Source organism: Mustela nigripes, chromosome 8 (genome assembly GCF_022355385.1).
Source record: "Mustela nigripes isolate SB6536 chromosome 8, MUSNIG.SB6536, whole genome shotgun sequence".
NCBI classification, from domain to species: Eukaryota; Metazoa; Chordata; class Mammalia; order Carnivora; family Mustelidae; genus Mustela; species Mustela nigripes.
Genome location: NC_081564.1, coordinates 54,459,685 through 54,481,225, shown reverse-complemented (window position 1 = coordinate 54,481,225; position 21,541 = coordinate 54,459,685). Strand labels below are relative to the sequence as shown.

The window sequence follows — 21,541 nt, the reverse complement described above, 5'->3', positions numbered from 1 at the left end:
TCGTAACCCTCTTGACCTACTCTCACTCACCCCACTGATGGCAAGGAAAGGTATTTGCCCAGGAAAAGAATTCCAAGGAAAGCAAAAGTGAGTTTCTCTTTGAGGTCTAGAACAGAGAGCTGGTTTAATTGGTCCTTTTCAGATATTTTCACGGAGGATCTGTTCTCAAGCAAGAGCAGCCACGAAGAGACTTCCGGAAGAATGGAATGCCAGAGAAACTGTTTACCTACTGCCATTTGTGTTCCAACAAATGTTCTTGCCTAAGACTTACCCTTAGCAGCCTTCCTCCTTAGGAAAAGCCATCTGCACGAGACAGCGGCACCAGAGATGGAGAACATGCACGGCCTGCGTTCCTGCTCCACTTGCAGTTACTGAACCGATTAACATTGGGAGGAGGATGAGGTATTGTCATTACTTACCCTGACTCATAAGCCACTGATATTTTCATGAGGTTTTCATTAAAATAAAACACACACACACATATTTTCCAATGCTCTGTGGCATACTAATGTTACTGAGCATCTCTTCAGGCAAAAAGAGAATCCTTTGCTTACTGAAGGCATAGAACATTTACACTGTTAGACATGCCCTTCAAAGATGTTGGCCAATTCCAGTAGCCTTGTTATTGAATCAAAGAAGCTGCCCAACCCTGGTGTTTCTTCTCCATCTACCCATTCTCCCATTTACTCTATTTAGGTCATGAAACCTGGGAAAATTAGAATAACATGATGAATGAAATAAAAATATCCTCCACAATTCCATGATTTAGAGCATCACCATTTTGGTGTATTTTTTCCTATACACACTACCCAAATATTCATCAAATTGGGACTATTCTTACACTCTCTAATAATCTGATTTTTTTTTGCTTGATTTATGCAAATATCTTCCATGTTGAGATATATATCTCTTTCTCAACCTTTCTCAACAAAGGCTTCTTAGTATTCCAGCCTACCATATCATGCCATAAGTAGTTTAAGTGTTCCTTTATTAGTGTCCATTATGCCCTTTCTAATACTATAGACAAGTCTGCATGAACATCCTTATTTATATATCTTTAGGGTCTCAAAAGTGGAGGTGGCCCCATCACAACATAGTGTCCCAGCATAGTCCATGGCAGCAGAGTCCCAGATGGCAGAATTCCAGGTTTCCAAGGTGCCCAGAGAACTTCTTCCTGGGTGTTGGTGTCTCATAGCTAATGTGTGTTGTTGGGGATGATGAATCCAAATGTTGCCAGCTTCTTCTTACCATACTTGGCCTTATCCCAACTCTGCAAATCTGCCCTTTTGGGGCCAGGAGGACCCCCAAGTCCCACCCTCAGGTGATTCTTTGTATCATGGAGACAGAGGCCTCAATCCTGGGAGCAAAAGATTTTTCTTTGACAGAATCCTTAAATTCAGCTGCTTTTAGTCTTCCAGGGCTTATAGCAGAGTTTAACTGCTGTGGTGTTACCTCAGCGGCTCCAACCAACCAAGCTGCCATTATGTTCAAGCCCTGAGACTTGAACTTCCCCTACTATGTAGAGAAATCCATATATCTGACTTACCAGTAACAAGTTCCCTAGACTTAACCTTGTTAAAAGAATTCCATAGCCTGATAGTCTTCAGATCAGTATCAGCATCATCAACCTACTAAATCAAAACTCTGTAAGTCTGAGAAGCTCTGCACTATCTTGGTTTAAGGAGGGCCCAACTGAACCTCATCCTGGAAGGCTAGGATTAAAGCTGGACTTCAGGTCAGTACACAGATTCCCTGGGGAGCTTGATGAAATGCTGACTCTAATTCCGTAGGTCCGGTTTGGAGCCTGAGATTTTGTGTTTGTAACTACATTCCAGGTGACGCCAGTACTGTTGGTCCTTGGACCACATTTTGAGTAGCAAGAGGATAGCAGTTCTTAAAATTTGTCAGACTGTATTACCTGAAACACTTGTTAAAATACAGATTCCCTGGCTCCAGCCTAGACCTGCTAATTCAGATTAACCAATTTTTCAGGTGACTTTGGCAGTTAGATAAATTTAAGAAATGCGAAGGCAGGGATCAGCACTGAATGTGGCATGGCTCCTAGGTGGTGAGGGGATGAGGCACCAGAGGCAGCTGAGTGAGACTTGGGGACGGAAATGCCTTTGTTGCTCACCTCCAAATGGGGTGGTGGGGGTGGTGGGGTGTCTGAGCGCCCACTAGTGGTCATATCAGGTCAGGACTTGCCTCTGTGTTGATGTCCTGCAGAGTCTCTCAGTTTCTTTCTCTAGTGCCTCTTGAGTGTTTATAGCATTTTCATGAACTGTAAATCAACCCCAGACTCTCTGAGCACAGACCTTCAGCACTGTTCCAAGTTCCCAAAAATGCCATTCTTGAAGTGCTGGAGCCCGAGAGATTCTGCTATGGTTCTGCCAAGGAATTGGCTCCTTATGCAAACAAAACACACAACCCAACACCACGTGGGAATCCAGTGGTTCTTGGAAGAGAAATGAGAATGGAGGGAGTGATCGCCTCTGTGGACTCTGAGTTTTTGTCCACTCTTTGGAACTTTTATTTGATTCCTGTTGCTATCAACACGTCGACCTCCAGGGTGTGCTGATTCTCCTTTCTCACCAGCTCTAGCGCAGACAGAAGCTACTAATTCATTTATTCATTCACTGAACATATCATTATGCAGCTCATAATTGCCAAGTACCTGGCTAGACGCTGCGATTCAAAGGCTCGAGTCGAGTAACATAAAGAGCTTATAACAGTGTCAGATATAAAGCAAGCGCTAAATCGTGAACTCTTCCATAGGCAGGGAAAAGGGAGATATTTTGCTGTAGTAAGGACTCAACTGATGGGGCTGCTTACTGCTCCAAGTATTGACTTGTCGTCTTTCTCCTTTGAACAGACTGACTCCATGTTACTTCAAGAAAGATTCATTGAAAGAAGGAAATAAAAGACACAGATATAGTGTTTTTAAAAACATTTTTTAATGAAGAAATAATTCCATTCCAAAATATAGACACACAATTAAATAGTTTAATCACTTCAAAATATAACATGTCTCCCGGAGGTTCCAGCACGCACACACACACACACTAAACAATACTTAACAGCAATACAAAAAAACCCATACAATAGTAGTTTTGTTACAATACCAGTGAATATTGTGAAATCTTTAGTGTCTCTGAATTGGTTATTTCAAATGGTGTCAAATGACAGTAGTCATAATTAAAAACGTCTTACAGTTAATTAGCCTCAAGATGGAACATTTCTGATTTTTTTTCTCTTTTTGGTTCAAAAGTAAAAATGCCCTTTCTTCTGAGGACACAGTGGAGTTCTTGTTTGTGGCTCCTTGCGCGGAATCAAACCAAGGTAATTGCAGCAACCAAAGGTCGCCGTATTTACAAGATCTATCTACAGTTAACAGCCAAGAACTAATAAGGGCGGACAAAGATGATCAAAATAAAAGCAGACATCAGTGCTAAATTATGATGCAACAGTTTGGCTCATGCATATAAGAAAATACATAGTATATCACAACAAAGGCCACACTCTTAAGCAATTCAGTTCACATTACTACTTACAAATGAACCTTCCCTGCCTTATAGAGATCACTCGAGAATCCATTTTTCACAATCTCCAGCACATCTCTCTCTGACCAACTGAACTTACCCTGACTTGCGTCCTGACCAACCGCAACTGATTCCTGAATCTCATACAGCAGATTTTGCCCTGCCCCCCTCCCTACCTCCCTCCTTCCCTCCCTCCACACGGCACCATGGGGGTGGTTGGCTGTGTTAGACCAGTGCTCATTAATAGGCCATCATCTCTGGTGGAGATGGATGTGCAATTTATTGTGGAACAAGAAAGAGAAAACACCCGCAAGATAAAAGTATCTCGCGGACAGGACAGGTGAAACCGTCTGGATTTGCACTTAGAACAGGTCCCAAAAGTAAATTTGGAGAGCCAAGGAAAGAAACCCCCCCAAAACCACAAAAACCCAAAACAATACACGCCATTTTGTCTCGGCTACAGGACAGGGGTGCTTGGGTCTGGTCTCAGTGCTGACGTGGAGCTAAGAGAAAGAAAAGGCGGCTGGTTAGTCAGGAACTGGTCATTGGCGGCAGTTTCCAGAGTCCTTGCAATGGCTTCTACGATGCTAGTGACAACCGTGTCATGGAGTTGGCAATGAAAGCTATGACAAGGGGGAAGGTTATCAGCAAAATGGTTCGAACCTTAGACAAGCATTTTGATGTCAAAACACAGAGTGACAACAGATGTCAGCTCAGTCCGGACAGGGGCTGAATGCCACTTGCAGCATCCGAGTTCCGAGTTCCAGAACTATCTGGCTATGAGTTAGAGCTGACGGCAATGTAGGTAGCTGGGATGGAGTGGTTTTAGGTACTGAGTATGAGGCACGAGTGGCCACCTGCTCCATCTAGAGAGGTATGGTTTCACAGACGATGGGCGGTGGGAAGGAGATGAACGTTAAGATAAACCAACAAAACTCATAATAAAATCCATCTGTGCAAAGAAATCTGAGAACTGTGCAGTTGTGCCCCTTTGGTGTAAGCCTGTTCTTGGGGACATTTGTCAGGCTGCTTCTCTGGGAGAAGTAGGAAGACGCACATCAACGGACAGCGTGGGCTTCTTACTAACACCAACCGAGAGCTTTGCTATTGCCTAGGCAAGCGATTTTGTTCCAAAGGGCAGCCAAGGACATGGTTTCTGACCAGACGCAGACACGCCCTCTGGAGAGGGACCGGGCAGGTGTCAGGATGTCTGTTCTCAGCTGGGCACACACCAACCACCACCTATGTGGTGGGTGGGAGAGGGTTTTTGCCAGCCCCGGGAGCAAAATCAAATTGCTGAAGCTTTGAGGTTGACTCAGAGCCTTTCTTGCTTATCCTGAACCAGGACTATTTAGAGGTCCTATATGCAACTCTATTCTAAAGCAGTGGTTCTCAACCTTTAGCATGCATCAGGAATCACCTCGGGGGGCTTCTTAAAGCGAGGATGGCTGGGCCCAATCCCCAGAGTTCCTGATGCAGCAGGACCTGGTGGGGGTTTAAGAATCTGCATTTCTAAATAAATTCCCAAAGTGATGCTGATGCTGCGGATCCAGGGCCCCCACTTTGAGAGCCACTGTTCTAAAATGACGTTCTCTTCTTTCTTTTAAAGGAGACAGGAATTCCAGAGAAGCTGCGCATTTATGTATAATGTATTCAATACGTTGCCGGATTTTATTTCATCCAGTCGTGCAACAAGTAGATCCTGTTGTCATGTCCCCAGAATCCCTAAGGGAGGTCTTTAATGCTCCCTGACAAGGGCCCTCAGAAAGGACCATCCACAGAGCCTTTCATTCTTCCTTCTTCGACCGTGCTTTTTGCCCATCAGCTTTTCGCTGAGGGCAAAATCCCAACTCCACTTAGAAGAGCCCGTTTCCTCTCCCATGACCACAGAAGGCTGCATGCAGAACACCAGGTAGCCAGCTAAGGCAATACACATTCAGAAATAAAAGGAGAGTGAGCGTTTGCAAGCACACTTTAAGCCTGTACATTTAAAGCTGAAGGCCTCCAGACAACCTGATAGGGGAAGCTGCGGACGAGCGGTGTGGTTAGACATGCTCCCTAAAGCTGTAACGAGAGGGACGTGCCCTTGGAAGAGCAGAGACAACTTGAGTCCGTGTGGGGGTCGTATGGCACCTGTGGTTTATAAACAGCTTTAGCAACGAGTATTTCAAAACATAGTTCACAGTTTTTAAGAAGATCTGTGCTGATTTTAAAAACTAGAGTCTATATCATTTGAATGTTGCCTTTGTCTTTTTGAATATGATATCTATTTGGAAAAAATATTTACACTAAATTCTATGGCTGATTTGTTAAGAGTATCTTGAAAGAAAACAACCCCAAGTTGGAAAGAAGCCCCAAAGACTGGATTATCCTGGTGTGATGGTTCAAGTCATTGCTCACAGACAGTGAGAGACAGATGCAGACAGTGCAGGCCAAGGACCCTTCTTGGCTTCCGGGCTCTGAGTCTGTTTACTAAGGTACCAAATCCTTTGGGGTTAGTGTATAATTGCAAGTGGTTGTTCTTTTCCAATTGCTGCGGGGGAAAAAAATGTACAGTGTATAATAAACTGGTTCGCTAAAATCCCAAGGAATTCAGAAATCAAATGTCTAGCTATAAACAGTATTAATATTGTCATTGTAAACTCAACAGGTTCGATAACATGTGCAAAGGCTTAAAATGCTTGTTAATACTGCCATCGTGAACAACAGCAGTGTGGTTTTCAGCTTGTGGGTTTTTCTTTTTCTCTCCATGTGTGTGGTGGTGGCTGTTTTTTTGTTTGTTTCTAATCAGGGATGAGCCATGTTACAAAAGATGTAACTGATAAGTTAGCTTTGAACAGGAGTCAGAAGTCTTTTTTTTGTTTGTTTCCTTCTCAAAACACACACCTACGAACTACAAATCTTAGAACGACAAGTTAGCTGCGCTCTGGTCAGCAGAACGCGTCTCTAAGGGTGGGGGTCTGTCAGGAGTGGCTGCGCAGGGGGGCTCCTCTTGCTGCTGAGGCTGCTGCACGGCGTGTCTTCTCCTCTCTGGGGGTGGGTGCGGGGCTCTCCTTCATCACCAGCTTTCGTGTTACCTTCATCATCTGTCTGACTCTAGCTTGCCTGGGAATAAGGAAGGTGTAACTTTTTTTTAAAAGATGAAAACTGTTCCCTAAGTTAGGGTTTCGAAGCTTAGGGTTCTCCCCAGCAACCCCTCCCACCCTGGCCCGACACACATACATTCACACACTTTCTCTCCTCCCTTCCTCTGACAGTCAGGAGCCAAGGTCCTGGGACATGGTGTACCATTGCTCCTTCTGAAAGAGAGGACAGGAGTCCTCTGAGTTGGGTCTCTTGCTTAATGGGAGCTTGAGGCATCTGGAGGTCGAAGCAAGGCAAACGGAAATGTTTGTGCAGATGAGACCAGTCACCTACCATCAAAATGCCATGGTAATTAGAAAAAAAACAAACAAATCCACTTTTGATTGTCCAAGCCCCCAGTTTCTGAAGTAGGATGTGGCTGGCCAAGGAGAGTGGTGTACCGTCCGGGGAGAGGGATGGAAAAGGGACAAATCCAAGACCTGAGTCTGCCAAATGGAGTTTTGGTGGATTCTTAAATTTGGTGTTAAATGTTATGTATACTGTATCTTCCAAAGAGGCTTGTTGAAAGGCAAGGTTTTACTCTGTTCACTGCTGTTAGTACTGATGACTGCATATTTATTTTCAAATAGCTTTTTTTTTTTTTTTTTTTTTTGAGCCAGAGGGTGGGTCTTTTATTTGTCTGAGGTTCCAACCTCTCTTCCTTCCCCGCGAAGGGCTCTGCCCTGGCAGACACCTAATTGACTTGCAGCAGGGATGCTGGCTTCCAGACCCTTGGATAAGAAATGCACAGCTTTGAGGCAATTTCTGGTCTTGTTGCATGGTCAGAAAGCCCAAACCAATTGATTTCCGTAGCACAAACTGTTCTAAGATTTCAGCTCTATTTCTTGGTTACATCTAGAACTAGGTTAGAACTAGCTGCAAAGATGAAAAGCCACTGGCTTTAGGATGGATCTGTAAGGTTTTAAATAGCTTTTGCCTAAGTGGCTGATTTCATGACAGGCTAGTTCATATCTAGAGTCCCGTGGAACCCCAGCTTGGTAGCCACACAATGCAGTAAATGGCAGAGGCCACAACGGTTTCCGTTTCTCACCACCAAATTGACAACAAAAGATGAAAACAGTGGCTTAAGAACTTTCGGAGTACTGAAATCTTTGGCTTTTCAGTAGAAGACCCAAATGCCACTTCTTATCTAAGTTTATGTCAGGGACATTTCATTAGTTTGTTTAAGAAAATATTTTTCTAGGAACTAGTGACTGATGTTTAAATAATGTGCAGAATAAAAATGATCCAACTGCAGCCACTAAGAGAAAGAAAATGCTGTGAAAGGAGAGGCTTGCTCCTTTGGGACTAGATCTGTTATAATGGGAGTAGATGTTTTCAGAAATGGCTCCTGGGAATTGTTTCCACTGTGGTCATCATGACTCAGGAGAGCACAGGCTGTGGCATTCTCAAATCCAAGGGACGGAGACCAGAATACATAGTCAGTTACACCCATATGGCCTCAGAGCTCGTAAACTATATTTCATCACAGCAGCTCTGCCATGATATCTACTTGCTTAATCCTAACTCGAGGACTGAGACACGAAGTTGGTAATGCATGAGCTAGGATTATTCTCTGCAAGTTGATTTGTCATTTAAGAGAAGTAGATCCCTTTTTAAACTTAGCAGGCAGAGCTGACTTTACGACCAGCTGCACTACAGACGTCTCAGAGACCACAGCTGGGAAAGACTGTGTCACTGAAGTAGATACAAGCCCTTGGGTTCCTCCAGCCAGCAACTGGGAGAGGTGTATCTACTTGGAACTGTAATGGGGGACAGTTAAATGGCCATTAGCTGGAGCCAGAGACAACATCTACACTTACGAGACAGGGTAGCCAAAAGTGTATAAAATCTCTGCACAGGGCAGAGTCCTAGCTTTGTTTATAAAAATACAGAGAGCAAGCTAGTTCTGAGTCCTGGGCCAGGGGGGCTTCCCCTACACTCACACAGCAACTCCAGCAGCTCCCCGGGACTGAATGGCTTGTGAAGCAGTGAGCGCAGTGCGGGCACGTACATGTGCACTCACAATAAATTATGGTGTGTCTGGCACATGTTAAGCTCTTTATAAACTACATCCCAATGAGGACAACTCCACTACGAGGTAAGTATTATGTTATATGTGGTGCAGAGGGAACAGAAGTTCAGAGGGGTTTAATAATTTGTCAGGGTTAGGCGGCCACGATTTGGTGGCACCCCTATTGAAATTGGGGCCATCGGAATTCAGGCTCTGAGCTTTAAACCGCTCCACTCCAGTTGTCCTGCCAGTCAAGTGCCAGTCTTGCTACACAGTCACGTGACTGATGATTTTCCATGTAAGTTGCTAGGTCCCTGGGGGTGGGGAATCCCATACCACGTAAATGATATTTTAAACTAAGCTGTATCCTGCTGAATTCCACAATGCATTTGAATTCACTATTTCAAAGATAAAAGGCTGCAGAAGTTGCCCCCTCTGTTTCGCTTCTTTTGTTTTCTTTAACAACGCATGTTTTTGCCTTCATGTATTAAGGTGCACACATTCGGTCTCTGGGTCCTGAACACAGCACGACTCTGAGGCTGGCCCAGCTCTGGATATGCTGAGCTCGCCTGGACTTTCCCTTGTCAAGTGATGGAGAAGCTGCAAAGTCAGGTGCTGTTAGGGACCGGTGATCGGGCCCTCCAGCCCTTGAGGATTTCTGGGGCATCTCTGGTGTTACAGAAGTGTCTATGCCAATTTTCCTAATTAATAGAGTAAAAAGTCAATTCCCAAGGTTGTCTGCCAAATCTCCCCTGGGTTCTAATGAAATGCTCCATAGGCCGGGATGATTCTTTGACATCAGGAGGGAGGGAGGATATTTGTGACACGGGAACACAGAAACACCTAAGACAGAGTGGTTGTGAACTGAGGTTACTAGTTATCAGAATTCAGTGTACGGTGGCCACGTTTCCTCCTAAAGAAGACAGTACTTACTTGAGAGGAGAGTGATAAAAGGATATTGTATTCAACCTTGCAAGCTGACCTGCGGGTGACAAAGGACACAAACAAGAAAGGTGACATGTCAAGTCTGTGATGCGGTCAAGCTGGTGAATTATTTGGTTGGAAGCCATGCAGAAGGACAGAGAGTGAGAGTTCAATGAATGAAAACAGCATTCTGACCCGTCAGGGAACCATATGCTCACAGAAGAGTCAAGGAACGCCACTTCAGCCTTCTCTAGGGCATATGCCTTGAGTAGGGACACACAGGCCTACTACTGTCTCCTACACCTTTTCTTTACCTTCCCCTTGAAGTTGCTGGGCACGGAAAGGAGAGAAGGGGCTTAAGATTAACTAGAGATGGCAAAGACTCCAATTGCACCTTAAGCTATTAATAGCATTTCCCTTCATTTTATTCATAGAAGGTTAAATGTAATATAATTAATATATAAATTATAATATAATTATATATTATATATAAATACCATATAGTTATAATATAATATAATATAAATAAATATAATTTAGTATTTTATACTAAAATTATATTTATCCCCTGTTAAAAAAACAATTGAGAACTTCAGTGACTGTTGTCACCAACATCCAGAAACCAATATGGGCTCGAAGAGAGAGGCCTAACAGGCGCAGCTAACAGTATGAACCAGAACACTGATTATTTAACCACATCCCTCTTTCCCTCTCGGCAGCAGAGCCAAATAAAACTCGTGTAGGAATGCCATCCCTCAACGCTCCCAGAGATACCCTGGAAGCCTCACCCAGGCTAATTTCCTTCTGTGGACAGGCCATAGATGTGGCAAAGAGCATTCTCCATGGTTCTCCACTTCCGGCAACTTTTTCTGTAGTGTTGAAGCGTGGCTTTACCTTTATATATAGTCACTGATTTTTTTCTTTTGTGGGGAGTGGGCATGGGGTATGATGAAGTCTTCATTTTAGCTGCTTCTAAAATATGGTTGTTAAACCGAAAAGGCTAATGGGGCATCCAAACAGGCAAAACCTTTGTTTTATATTGTTGGGATGGGGTTGGGTGGCTTCAGTTTCTCTCTTGCTACATTCTTCTTGGGAAAATATTTTCAAAACAATTCATAAACATATTCTGAGAATGTATTCTCTCTGCTTTTCTTCCCTTCACTAACGGAGTAAGAGAGAGCCACTGCTCACCTAAAAATATGGAGGAGGCTTGTCTGGCCACTGGACAGAAAGCCTGACATGAAGAAATATCCCGTGGGGCCTGGTGGGGGGGGGGTCAGTGGGTCTCAACCAGGCAAACATCCCTGAGCTCCCAGAACCTCAAGAAAACACCTGTGAATCACAGGGAGGAGAAACACACAAGCAAGACCAACAGGGCAGTAAAAAAATCTCCATGGGGAAAACGTATTCCCTTCGGGATGACTTACTAATTACGTTTATTCCCAGTTGTGCGTGTTATGTTCGGTGAATTCTCAGCTGGATTAATAACATACCCCAGTATATACGACAATCTGTCCATCCACACCCTGCTGAACGCGGGGCCTACAGTTCCTCTACCTTTCTTGGAGAGATGTGATACTCTCCTACTGATTTATTTTGACATGAGGTAGGCAGGGAAGGCGGCTGAGGACAAAGGATTCAAGGGAAGAGATATATTTGTACTCACTCAGTTTCTTCAGGCCTTGTTCTTTACATTTTCTTTTTTTAATCTATGAGAAATTGCATCTTTCCCAATGATCTTAGAGGAGTATAAATCGTTAGTCACTATGTTTCCCCTAAAGGGACAAGGTCTTTTTCACTTTCAGATCAGAATTTCTAAGAATTCATGGTGAACAGTAGAGCTCTAAGAAAGTATTTAAAATTTTTACAACTGCCTAGAACATGTGGCTTAAGGAATGCAATCAGAATATTCTGGAGAGGGGCGCCTGGGTGGCTCAGTGGGTTAAAGCCTCTGCCTTTGGCTCAGGTCATGATCCCAGGGTTCTGGGATCCAGCCCTGAGTGGGGCTCTCTGCTCAGCGGGGAGCCTGCTTCCTCCTCTCTCTCTCTCTGCCTGCCTCTCTGCCTACTTGTGATCTCTCTCTGTCAAATAAATAAATAAAATCTTAAAAAAAAAAATATTCTGGAGAGGGAAGGTGGAAGAAAGGAGAAGGGGCGGATTTTCTGAGTGATGTAAAAGACCCGGCCACCGAGGGGCGGGGTGCTGGGGCCGGGCCTGGATGCCCATACCTGGTAGGCTTCATCTTGTAACTTCTGTTTCAGGTACTCCTCCATCTTGAGCTCGTTCTCCAGCTGCCGGACTGAGTCGTTTTCATAGTTCTCATCGTCTGGCCGCACGTATGGGTCCCCATCTTCTGAGACGCTGGGAACAGACCACAAATGCTGTTTGGGAGCAAATCTTAAAAGTGGGAGTGGAATGCATGTGTTAGCTGTGGTTTTTGGCCCCAATTAACTGAGTCCCCGAATTCTCTTTTTGGCTTCAATTCACTTCAATTCAACATCTTCTGTTACCTAACAGAAAATTTTAAAAAAACCAACACAACAAACCCCCCCTCCCTAAACCCCCAAAAAACAAAACACAAACTTTGGAAGTTTGGAGAAATGAATGATCAAGGCATTCTCATATGTAATTTTTCTAAGGCATTCTGATGATCATTGGTCATCTGTTTTCCTCTGGTTTACAAAAGTGATTGCCTTTAAAGCATTTGTCAGTTTTAAAAGAGGTGGCCTTATCTTTGGAGAGGATTTATTTTTCCCAATCTGCAGGCCTTTTTAATTTTTTTAAAGATGGAATCCAAGAACACTTTCTATAAGGAAAGTGAGCCCTCTAGTGAAATAATGATTAAGGACATTTGTTCATAATTTACCCCCGCTTTGTGCTGGGATATGCACTCATGTATTTTATTTTTTACCGTAGATTAAGTCTTAGAATAATCAGCTCATGGGTGTCAGGGAGGTCACACTTGAACCCATAGCTCTTGATCTTAAAAAATTCATACTAGTTCTGAATCTAAGAAATCGTTTCAAATTGTTCAGTTCTATCATGAGATAAAGAGTGAAGAATGGGTCTCATTCACTAATGTGTGACTCTATTCGCATCTCTCCATCCCCGTTTATAAGAACCCTTTCTGAGACTAAACATAAATTCGCGACCTAAATCATATGACTAAAATATTCTCAGAATAAAACCCGGTGTCTGTTTAGATTGGACAGATATTAAGACATGCCCTAAAGTGAAGAGAGCGATCAAGTAGAAGTTTCTGGGCTGGAACTTAAATGCCACTGTTCATGTTTATTTATATCCGTACAACATGTCCTCATCATTTTTAGAGGTTTGGGGACAGCCTAAATAGGACTGCGAGGCCTCTGTGAACTTTCCCTTCCCAAGTCCCGCAGCCTGGTGGTGGTAGCTGATACTGTCACCAGAAAGCTGGGGACAGTGGAGTAGAGTAGATTTAGCTACAGTCTTGGATTTTTGGATTAAAACAAGAAAACTTCAGGTAAGCACATGTAAATGCTTCATTCTGAAAAATCAAACAGGTTCCTTACCAGCTACACTGCCGACAGTTAATTCACCATTTTCAATAAGAAGCAAATCAGATAATTCTAAATTAGAGAGGAAAGGACAGGAAAGCAAACCAAAAGGAAAAGCAGCAGCCTACTGCTACTTACAATCATGTCAGAACTGTTTTGTTGGCATCTCTCCGCCTGCCTTTTCACACCCGCTTTCCAACCACATCTCTCTAGAGTTCCCCGTTACTATGGGTCTACTCACTACTTGGACTGAGATCCAAAACACCAGAAAGGCCTCTGGTTCGTTTCTTCTTTGGGCCCTGAAAATGGCCGGTTTACTTTTGTAGACTAGTCTGCAGCATTTTTCACATTAAGCACCATCACCTTCCTGGTCTGTAAAGCTCGGGGAACCCCTTTGTAACCCTCCGCTGAGCCTCTCTGTCCACCTCTCCCACGGCTACCTGGGCCGCCCTCTCTTGCAGGCTCTCCTTGCTTCCCAGCCTTCCTTCCCACTCATGCTGGGCTCCAGCAAGCCCGTCCTAGGGCCTCCCCCTCTGCTTCTCAGCTTTGGGTTCCTAGGCCTGTCTGCTTTGAGTTTGAGCTGATCCAGGGACACAGACAAGTCTAGAGGGGATGTCACGGGTTCTGCTGCTTTCTGTCAAGCCACAGAAGCCTAATTGGATGAAAATCTTTGAAAAGTGCCTTTCAAAGGTCAGATTTACACACACTCAACAAGTCCACCAGATTGGATTTCTTTATAATGAGGCTTTAGACATTCATTGATTTCAATCCCAGGTGCTCAGATAACGTTGTTCACACCCATTCTGAAGAGAGGCCTCTCCAGCATCACCGGGTCCTCTAAGGGCAAATGCAGTACATTTAGAAGGAAGGATGATTTATCTCCTGAGCGAGTCTGTGAGTCCCGAAAGGCAGAGAGGGATTCCTTAATACTATTTTGAGTACACCTAGCCCCGCGCCTTGGGTGTGCCAGGCTCTCAACAAGCACTGGCTGGCTATTCTGGGTAGTATGAAGGCGGAAAAGTCCCAACACCCAATTTTTTAAATTTATTTTTTATTTTTTATAAACATATAATGTATTTTTATCCCCAGGGGTACAGGTCTGTGAATCGCCAGGTTTACACACTTCACAGCACTCACCATAGCACATACCCTCCCCAATGTCCACAACCCCCCCCCTCTCCTGACCCCCCTCCCCCCCAGCAACCCTCAGTTTGTTTTGTGAGATTAAGAGTCACTTATGGTTCCAACACCCAATTTAATGTAGCATCCATCCTTCTACCTCATCTGGCAGAAAAAGAAAACTTCATCATCCCTTTCTGAAATAAAGAATGAAGCAACCAAGCTTCTATTTTCCAGTATTGCCTACAAAGTATTATGTTGCTGAGAAAGACCCCCAGCCGCCGATACTCACACGTCACTGCGCATGGTGCTGGGGGGAGTGCTGCCGTGAAGGTACCCAGGTTTCCGGGCATGGATTTGTGCTAGAAAAGCCTTTTCTGAGGTGGGCGATGGAACCAGATCCTCAAACTGAGTTCGCGTAAATTCAGAATCCACGTTACTCTCTGTTTCACTCCCCACCTCTGTTAGGTACCATGGAAAAAATGAAGAATGACTTAGATTTTTTTTTTAGTGATTGGCAAATAAGAGGGCTGCTGGGCTTAACATAAATCAGCCTGTGCTGTGGAAAACATTAACCAGTTGTGGTACATAAGTCAGGTGAGTTTATTATCTTTTTTTCCCAAAATGCCATTTGATATTGACATGAATTTCTAGAAAATCATTAGGTATACACAATATTGTCTTTTTAAATCTCAAACATATTGAGGAGTTTTTGTGTCTTGACTGAATTAATTTTTTTAAAAGATTTTATTTATTTATTTGACAGACATGGATCACAAGTAGGCAGAGAGGCAGGCAAAGAGAGTGATGAGCAGAGAGCCCAATGCCGGGGCTCGATCCCAGGACCCTGGGATTATGACCTGAGCTGAAGGCAGAGCTTTAACCCACTGAGCCACCCAGGTGCTCCAGAATGAATTCCTTAATACATCTGTTTTGCCCCTTCTACAAAAGTCTTCATGAGAATTGCTGTTACTTTTGCTTACTATTACTTTATGATTTTATTTATTTATTTGACAGGCAGAGATCACAAATAGGCAGAGAGGCAGGCAGAGGGGGAGGAGGAAGCAGGCTCCCTGCTGAGCAGAGAGCCTGATGGGGGCCTCTTTCCCAGGACCTGAGATCATGACCTGAGCTGAAGGCAGAGGCTTAACCCACTGAGCCACCCAGGTGCCCCTTACTATTACTTTAATACAGGAAGTTAAAACTAAAATAATACATTCATTTAATATCTCAAAGTATTGTGAGTATAAACTGATAGTATTTGAAGCTTCCACAATGAGATCAACGTTTTAGTCACCATGCGCTAGGGCTGTGGGTAGATGCCATTAGTTGTGATGTATTAATTACTGCCATTTTTATCCTACTTGGTAATTTTAATTTAGACTAGCAGCAACAATTTTTATTACTTTAATTCTTATTGTAGAAGCTTTAAGAAAACTAAATCCAGAATCTTTTTAATATTGAAGTTGTATTTCTTTTTTTAATATATAATTTTTATTTATTTATTTGACAGAGAGAGAGAGAGCACAAGCAGGTAGAGTAGCAGGCAGAGGGAGAGGGAGAGGGAGAAGCAGGCTTCCCGCTGAACAGGTTGCTGGATGTAGGGCTCGATCCCAAGATCCCAGGATCATGACCTGAGCCCAAGGCAGCTGCTTAACCAACTCTGCCACCCAGGCACTCCTTAAAGTTGTATTTCTTATAATTGTTTAATCTCAAACTTTGTGACTTTGTGATAGTCAGACAACTATCTTGCTGGGGGGGCTAAAGGAACAGATGAGATGTATTAGTAACTGGTAAGATATTTATCGGCATATTCATGCTGTTAAAGTTTTAAAAACTGTAGTATTATTAGAATAAAGAGTCCCTCTCAATGTCATGCTCTTTATTTTCTGGAAAGATCTTTCTTTGGACATACTGCAAAGGTAAATTTCCATTTAGCCTCATTCAAATAGCCATGCATTCCCAATGAACAGAGTTTAAATGAGTAAATAAAACATTTGACTTTAAGAAATAACTTTAGCATCATATCACTTTGGATCAGATATTACAAAAACCAGGTTTACAAGTCAATTTTTGTGTATTTCTTTATTCCCCTCTGTATTTTTCAAACTTTCTGCATTGAGCATGTATTAACTATCTTCCAATCAGTAAAATATAAATAGTACTAAAAAGTCTGAATATATCAGCAAAGTATCACATAGATCTTTAATATATCTTTTTCTACTTGATGATGAGATCTCTAACAGAGGCCCCTAGCACTTATCGGTCCCTCTGCAATGAGTGGACAGCCTAAAGGGGACCGGGGACTCACCTGAATTCAGCTCTTTCACAAGAGAGGACATGGTGTTAGTGATGGAATCTGCAGCAACTAGTAAGTCATTTCTTAAATTTCTTCTTGAACCTTGAGTGAAGAAGAAATGATAATTAAAAACAAACAAACAAACAAACACAGCTTGTACTTCCACCCCAAAATTTTTATGCAGTTTATCATTTACATTGATAATCCTGAAGCAAGAGAGCTTCAAAGACTTCTCCTTTTCAGAAGTGCTTCGATTCATTTTCTAGAACAATACATTGTACTGAGGGGAGTGGCCACAGACGAAGGAGGGATTCATTCAACTTACTGTGCAAATCAGGACAAGTTTGCGAGTGAAAGGGGCTGGCCATAATAATAAGACTAGGTGACCCGCCATAAACTGGGGTGGTCCCAGGTCAACTAGTATCTATAGCCGCCTCTTGTTAGGAAAACACACAGATGTAAAGTCTGGTTTTGCCGGGAGCGCTGCACCTTGCCAGCTGCTACTACTGTTTCTGCCATGACCTGGTGGCCAGCACATGGGATTCTGATCTCCATCACCACAGCCTCTGTTTCTCATCAGGGCTCCAGGAGTTCCCCCTACCTACCATTATAGGTATCTCTGGGGAGTGGGAACTCTATCCGCTAAATGCCCCAGAATGTGGGATGGGGTGGGGATTCTTGCCCCTGCTGTGAGACCTGGGCAGAAGGTGTACATCCGGGACTCTGAATTCCAACTTCAATTATGGTTTTTCATGGCAGACAAAGCTTATGATGAGGTTTTAGGCACACAAAGGGTTAAATGGGTGTCTGTGGACTGGCTTGGGTATGAGGTAGCAATGGAACAGAGGGCTCCATAACATCTTGGAAAAAAAGGGCTCAAGAATCCAAACACCTGACTTGCAGATGAAGTCACAGAACATGAGTTCTTTATGAGCTAGGGGCTGCCCCTAAGCCACGACGGCTCTTCTGGTAATTTCTCCGGAAGTAAACCTCAATAGGTAAAATAATAAATATATGTAAATTAAGAAGTCAAGAGTCAGATAAAATAATGATAATTGAAAGCTCAATTTGGTTAAAAATGCTGTAAATTTCTTCAAGATGAGATTGAGAGAAAGAACATTTTTTTCTTCTAAAAAGTAAAAAAAAGTTTATTTTGTAGAACTTATTTTCTTTTTCAGAAGAAAAAGCCCTCTTATGGATCTATTCCTCTCCCGCAGAGTAGACAGTAGTACATCATTCTCTTCCTTTAAGATTTAAGATTTTATCCCCATACGCAATGCGTGAGTGTCTCTTTCCTCATATGCTTGCAATCTCTGCCTATGTTAATTTTTTTTAATCTGCTAAGCAAGAGGTGATATTTGTATTTCTACAACAATTTGTGAGATTGGACATCCTTTTATATCTTTATTGGCAATTTATAGTGCTTCTTCTGTCCATATCCTTCACGTGTTTGTTTCAGGACTGTCTTTTCTTACTGATCTCTATATGCTTTCTGTGGCGCTACAGTCGTGAAACTCGATAGCCACACACTCTGGAAATGTCTTCCTCAGTCTATTTTTTTGTCTTTTGACTTTATTTATTTATTTATTTTTGCCCTAAAACTAGTAATCGAATATATCTCCCTTTTCCTTAGATCTCTATGTGAGGACCTGGAAAGATGCTCATGATATACTGCTAACCTAAAGAAAATGCAAACTGCAGACCAAAATACAATGCATGGTCTTGCTTGAGTGAAAAAGAAGAGCAGGTGTTTGTAAAAATTACCTATAATCTTATATAAATGAAAAGCTGAGAAGGACCAAACTGTCTAATAGTTTGGGAATGAGACTGGCAAGGTGAGGGTCCTGTAAGATTTTTTTCTTTTTTCCGAACTTTCTGTAGGTTTAAAAAGCGATGGCAAGAAAAAGTTTCACAGGGGGTTAACCTATTTCCAAAGGCACAAAACGGCTTGCCTTGCGGACCTTGCCCCTACCCCTGGTGTGTGAATGGAAAACGTAGCAGGTGGGAGAATACGGTTCTATCTATCACTCTTGGGGCTTCTCCACTGACTGTGGAGGCTGAACCCCAAGGCCCCACGTTACAGAGGCAGTGATTCAACGCTGGCGGGCGGCTGTCAAATGACCGAGCGACCGCTGGATCGCCGCGGGGCTCCATCCCACTTCGGCCGGGACAGCTTAACCTCAATCTTGAGTTTGCTTCAACACCGAGAGAAGAGAGCAGGAAATAAGATCTTTCGGAATTTTAAAGCGGATTCCATTTACAAAGTTTCCTGGGATACCGGTGAAAGGATGTCCCTTCCCTTAATGCGCACAGACTCCTAAAACGTGGAGCGGGGCTAGAGAAGCCGAAGGGACGGAGGACGGTGAAGCGAGAGACTGACCCGCCTACGGAGCTTCCAGACCAGTCGGGCGGAGGGCCACGCGGGCCGAGCCGCTCGGTGGCTCTGATGAACTCCACCCGCCCAGCACACCGCGGGGTCCCACCTGCCGCGGAGGGAAGCAGAACGCAGCGACAGCCAGCCCCCCCCCCCCCACTTACTCTGCGCAAACGCCTCCTGAACGTCTCCCCCGACCCCCGTGAGGGAGTCCTGAGGGGTGTGCGACGGGCTGGAGCAGGCGGACGCGGAGCGCACCGGCATGGGGATGGGCCTGCTGATGGTGTGGCTGGGGGAGGAGCGAGGAGAACCTGCCCCCTGCGTCTGGAGAGACAAGGCAAGTCATTAACGGGGTTTCCCAAAGCCTCGGGCAAAGATAAAAAACTGTAACCTTGAGGGTTCCCCAGCAGGACGACGCCCGGGCTCAAGCAGACGGTAATCCGAAACCTGAGTTGCCGGGGGGGCACAGAATTCAGGACCACATGGCTATAGTCTGGAGTTTGGGTTACACACTGGAAGTTAAGAATATTAGTAGAGGCCTGTTCTATAGGACGCGGGATGTGTGCCCGTTCAATGAGGCTACTGGTAAGCGGTGATAATTACAAGGTGTGTCTGTTTCCTCTTGGAGGGAAGTTCCGTGTAGCATAAAAAGACATTTCAGGATAGAGTTTGAAATATAAACTAGGAGACCCTTGGGAATGGATGTGGTTTGTATAATTCCTAAATTTTTAATCTCTCTCTCTGTCTTGGCATGATCTTTAGAGGATAATTTATAGGCCAGATCACGCCATGTAATATGGTGCATATTGAGTCTCCAATTAAGGGTCAAATGAGGCACAAATTGTTTAATCCCTATTTTGGGGCAAAAGTTCACTTTGTCAAATTGCTCTGTGACTCGATTCAAATGAGGAAGAGAAAAGAACTCTCGGTTTCTAATTTTTGGCTACTTTAGGGATTTTTGGCCACATCTCCTGTAGAGAATGTCTTTCTCTGCATCTATGAAAAAGCAGTTATTTTAGCAATAAGAGCAGTGAGATTTAAAAGTGAGTAAAGAAAAAAAGTAGAAAACAATGAAAAGCCATTTCTGTCTGTACTATACTCCTAGGCATGAAACCATTCACACCTTGAATTTCACAGCTTTGTTTCTACAATGAGGTTTCTTGGAAAGCTTTTCCATGTTATGATAATTAGTCTACGAAGGAAGCCAATCATGAGTAAGAAAATGCAGTGCGACCCTCAGGTGCATTGGGTGTTCACATAAACTCCATTCCAGTCTGTTGGGTCCGGCCAGGGAGACAGAAGACTCTTTCACAGCAAGACCCAGAGACTGACCATCAATGCATTCAGACCCAGGGACATGCCCCCTGAGAGCAGTGCTCTGGACTATTCGATTTACACTTTGCTGTGGGGTCTGCTTGCAGTTAAGACACACAACATCAGTTCTGGAAAATGCCATGCTGTTAGCTTTCTGGGGCTCAGCGTCACACACAAAAGTCAAATCTATAAATTGAGAAAAATCTAGAATTAGAAACAAGGCAAAAGAGAACAGAGCAAAGAACTCATGTGACGCCGGTGGGCTGGGGATGCCACTCTTTCACTCTCAGCAGTACCTTGAATGGTCTGTCCGGGCCCAGGGAAGAGCGTGACCCTTGGCAGCCTGTGGCCCCAGCCTGCTCAAGGACGCGTCTGATTTCCCCCAGCAGACTTTGCCAGCTCAGTCTCAATAACCACGAAACCTCCGCTTCTGAGCTACTGTGGTATCCTCCTGTTCCCCACACCGATAAGAAACGACTTCACTTTTGCATCGTGCTTTGCCAGGTAGAGGGGTTTTTATGTGCCTCTCCCCATTGATTTCTCTCCACGACCAACCGCACTAGGCATCATCACTCTAAATGTCCAAGTGTGGGGTCGCAGTGCCCACAGAGGTCAAGAGGATGGCTCGGGGAGGTCGAGAGGGAGAGCCTGGGCTGGGGTCAGAAGCACAGATGCTCTGAGCACAGATGCTCTGGCTACCCTGGAATGCAGGGGCCCGGCTGTGTTTGGGCTGCTGTGGGGCCCTCAAAGGAGTCCCTCTGCCCTGAGCCAGGCGGGGCCCCTGGCAGTCTTCTTGCCCTTACCCGTCCTTTTCCCCAGGGACCAGTCACACAGGAGGGAGGAGCGACTGGGATGGTAGGTTGGACAGAGGGGTTGAAGGAAGGACGCTCCTCTTGGCTATGTAGCTGGGTTACCCCCTCAACTCTGGGGATCCAGACCCTCTTCTGGGGTAGGAGTTTCCTGATAATAACAGTAGTAGTAGTAATATAGTAGTAGTAGTAGTAGTAGTAGTAGTAATACAATGGCACTTTTTAATGTAACTTACAGTGGCCAGAGCACTTTTACATACATTGTTTGGTTTCATTCTCCTCATTATTGGAACTAGGAATGATAGTTGCTTCTATTCGAATAGGAGTTTGCTGTCTATAAATTAATTTAACCCCAACTATTTCACTTCACCCTCCTAGCAACTGTATGAAGTATAATATTCCCATTTTTCAGGTTAGCCAACTGAGGCTCAGAGGTGGTAACGGTTACCCGAAGCCTCCAAGCTAGAGAATGGCAGAAACAAAGTGGATCCCC

At 44.1% G+C, this 21,541-nt stretch overlaps 1 protein-coding gene across 15 annotated transcripts in view; it reads right to left on the bottom strand.

Moving 5' to 3' along the window:
- Positions 1-2,932: 2,932 nt before the first annotated feature.
- DTNA (dystrobrevin alpha) overlaps positions 2,933-21,541 on the bottom strand; it is a 357,028-nt gene continuing 338,419 nt past the window's right edge. For 13 of the 15 annotated variants that reach the window (XM_059409440.1, XM_059409432.1, XM_059409441.1 and 10 more), the window contains 6 exons: positions 19,090-19,249; positions 16,564-16,653; positions 14,545-14,713; positions 11,829-11,961; positions 9,610-9,658; positions 2,933-6,644 (listed from right to left, as the gene is read on the bottom strand). In XM_059409440.1, the coding sequence (XP_059265423.1) occupies positions 9,641-9,658; positions 11,829-11,961; positions 14,545-14,713; positions 16,564-16,653; positions 19,090-19,249 (570 nt within the window). In that variant the 3' untranslated portion in view covers positions 2,933-6,644; positions 9,610-9,640. Of the gene's footprint in view, positions 6,645-6,790; positions 6,839-9,609; positions 9,659-11,828; positions 11,962-14,544; positions 14,714-16,563; positions 16,654-19,089; positions 19,250-21,541 lie in introns of those variants that run through there. The other 2 variants (XM_059409438.1, XM_059409439.1) reach the window with 2 other exon arrangements.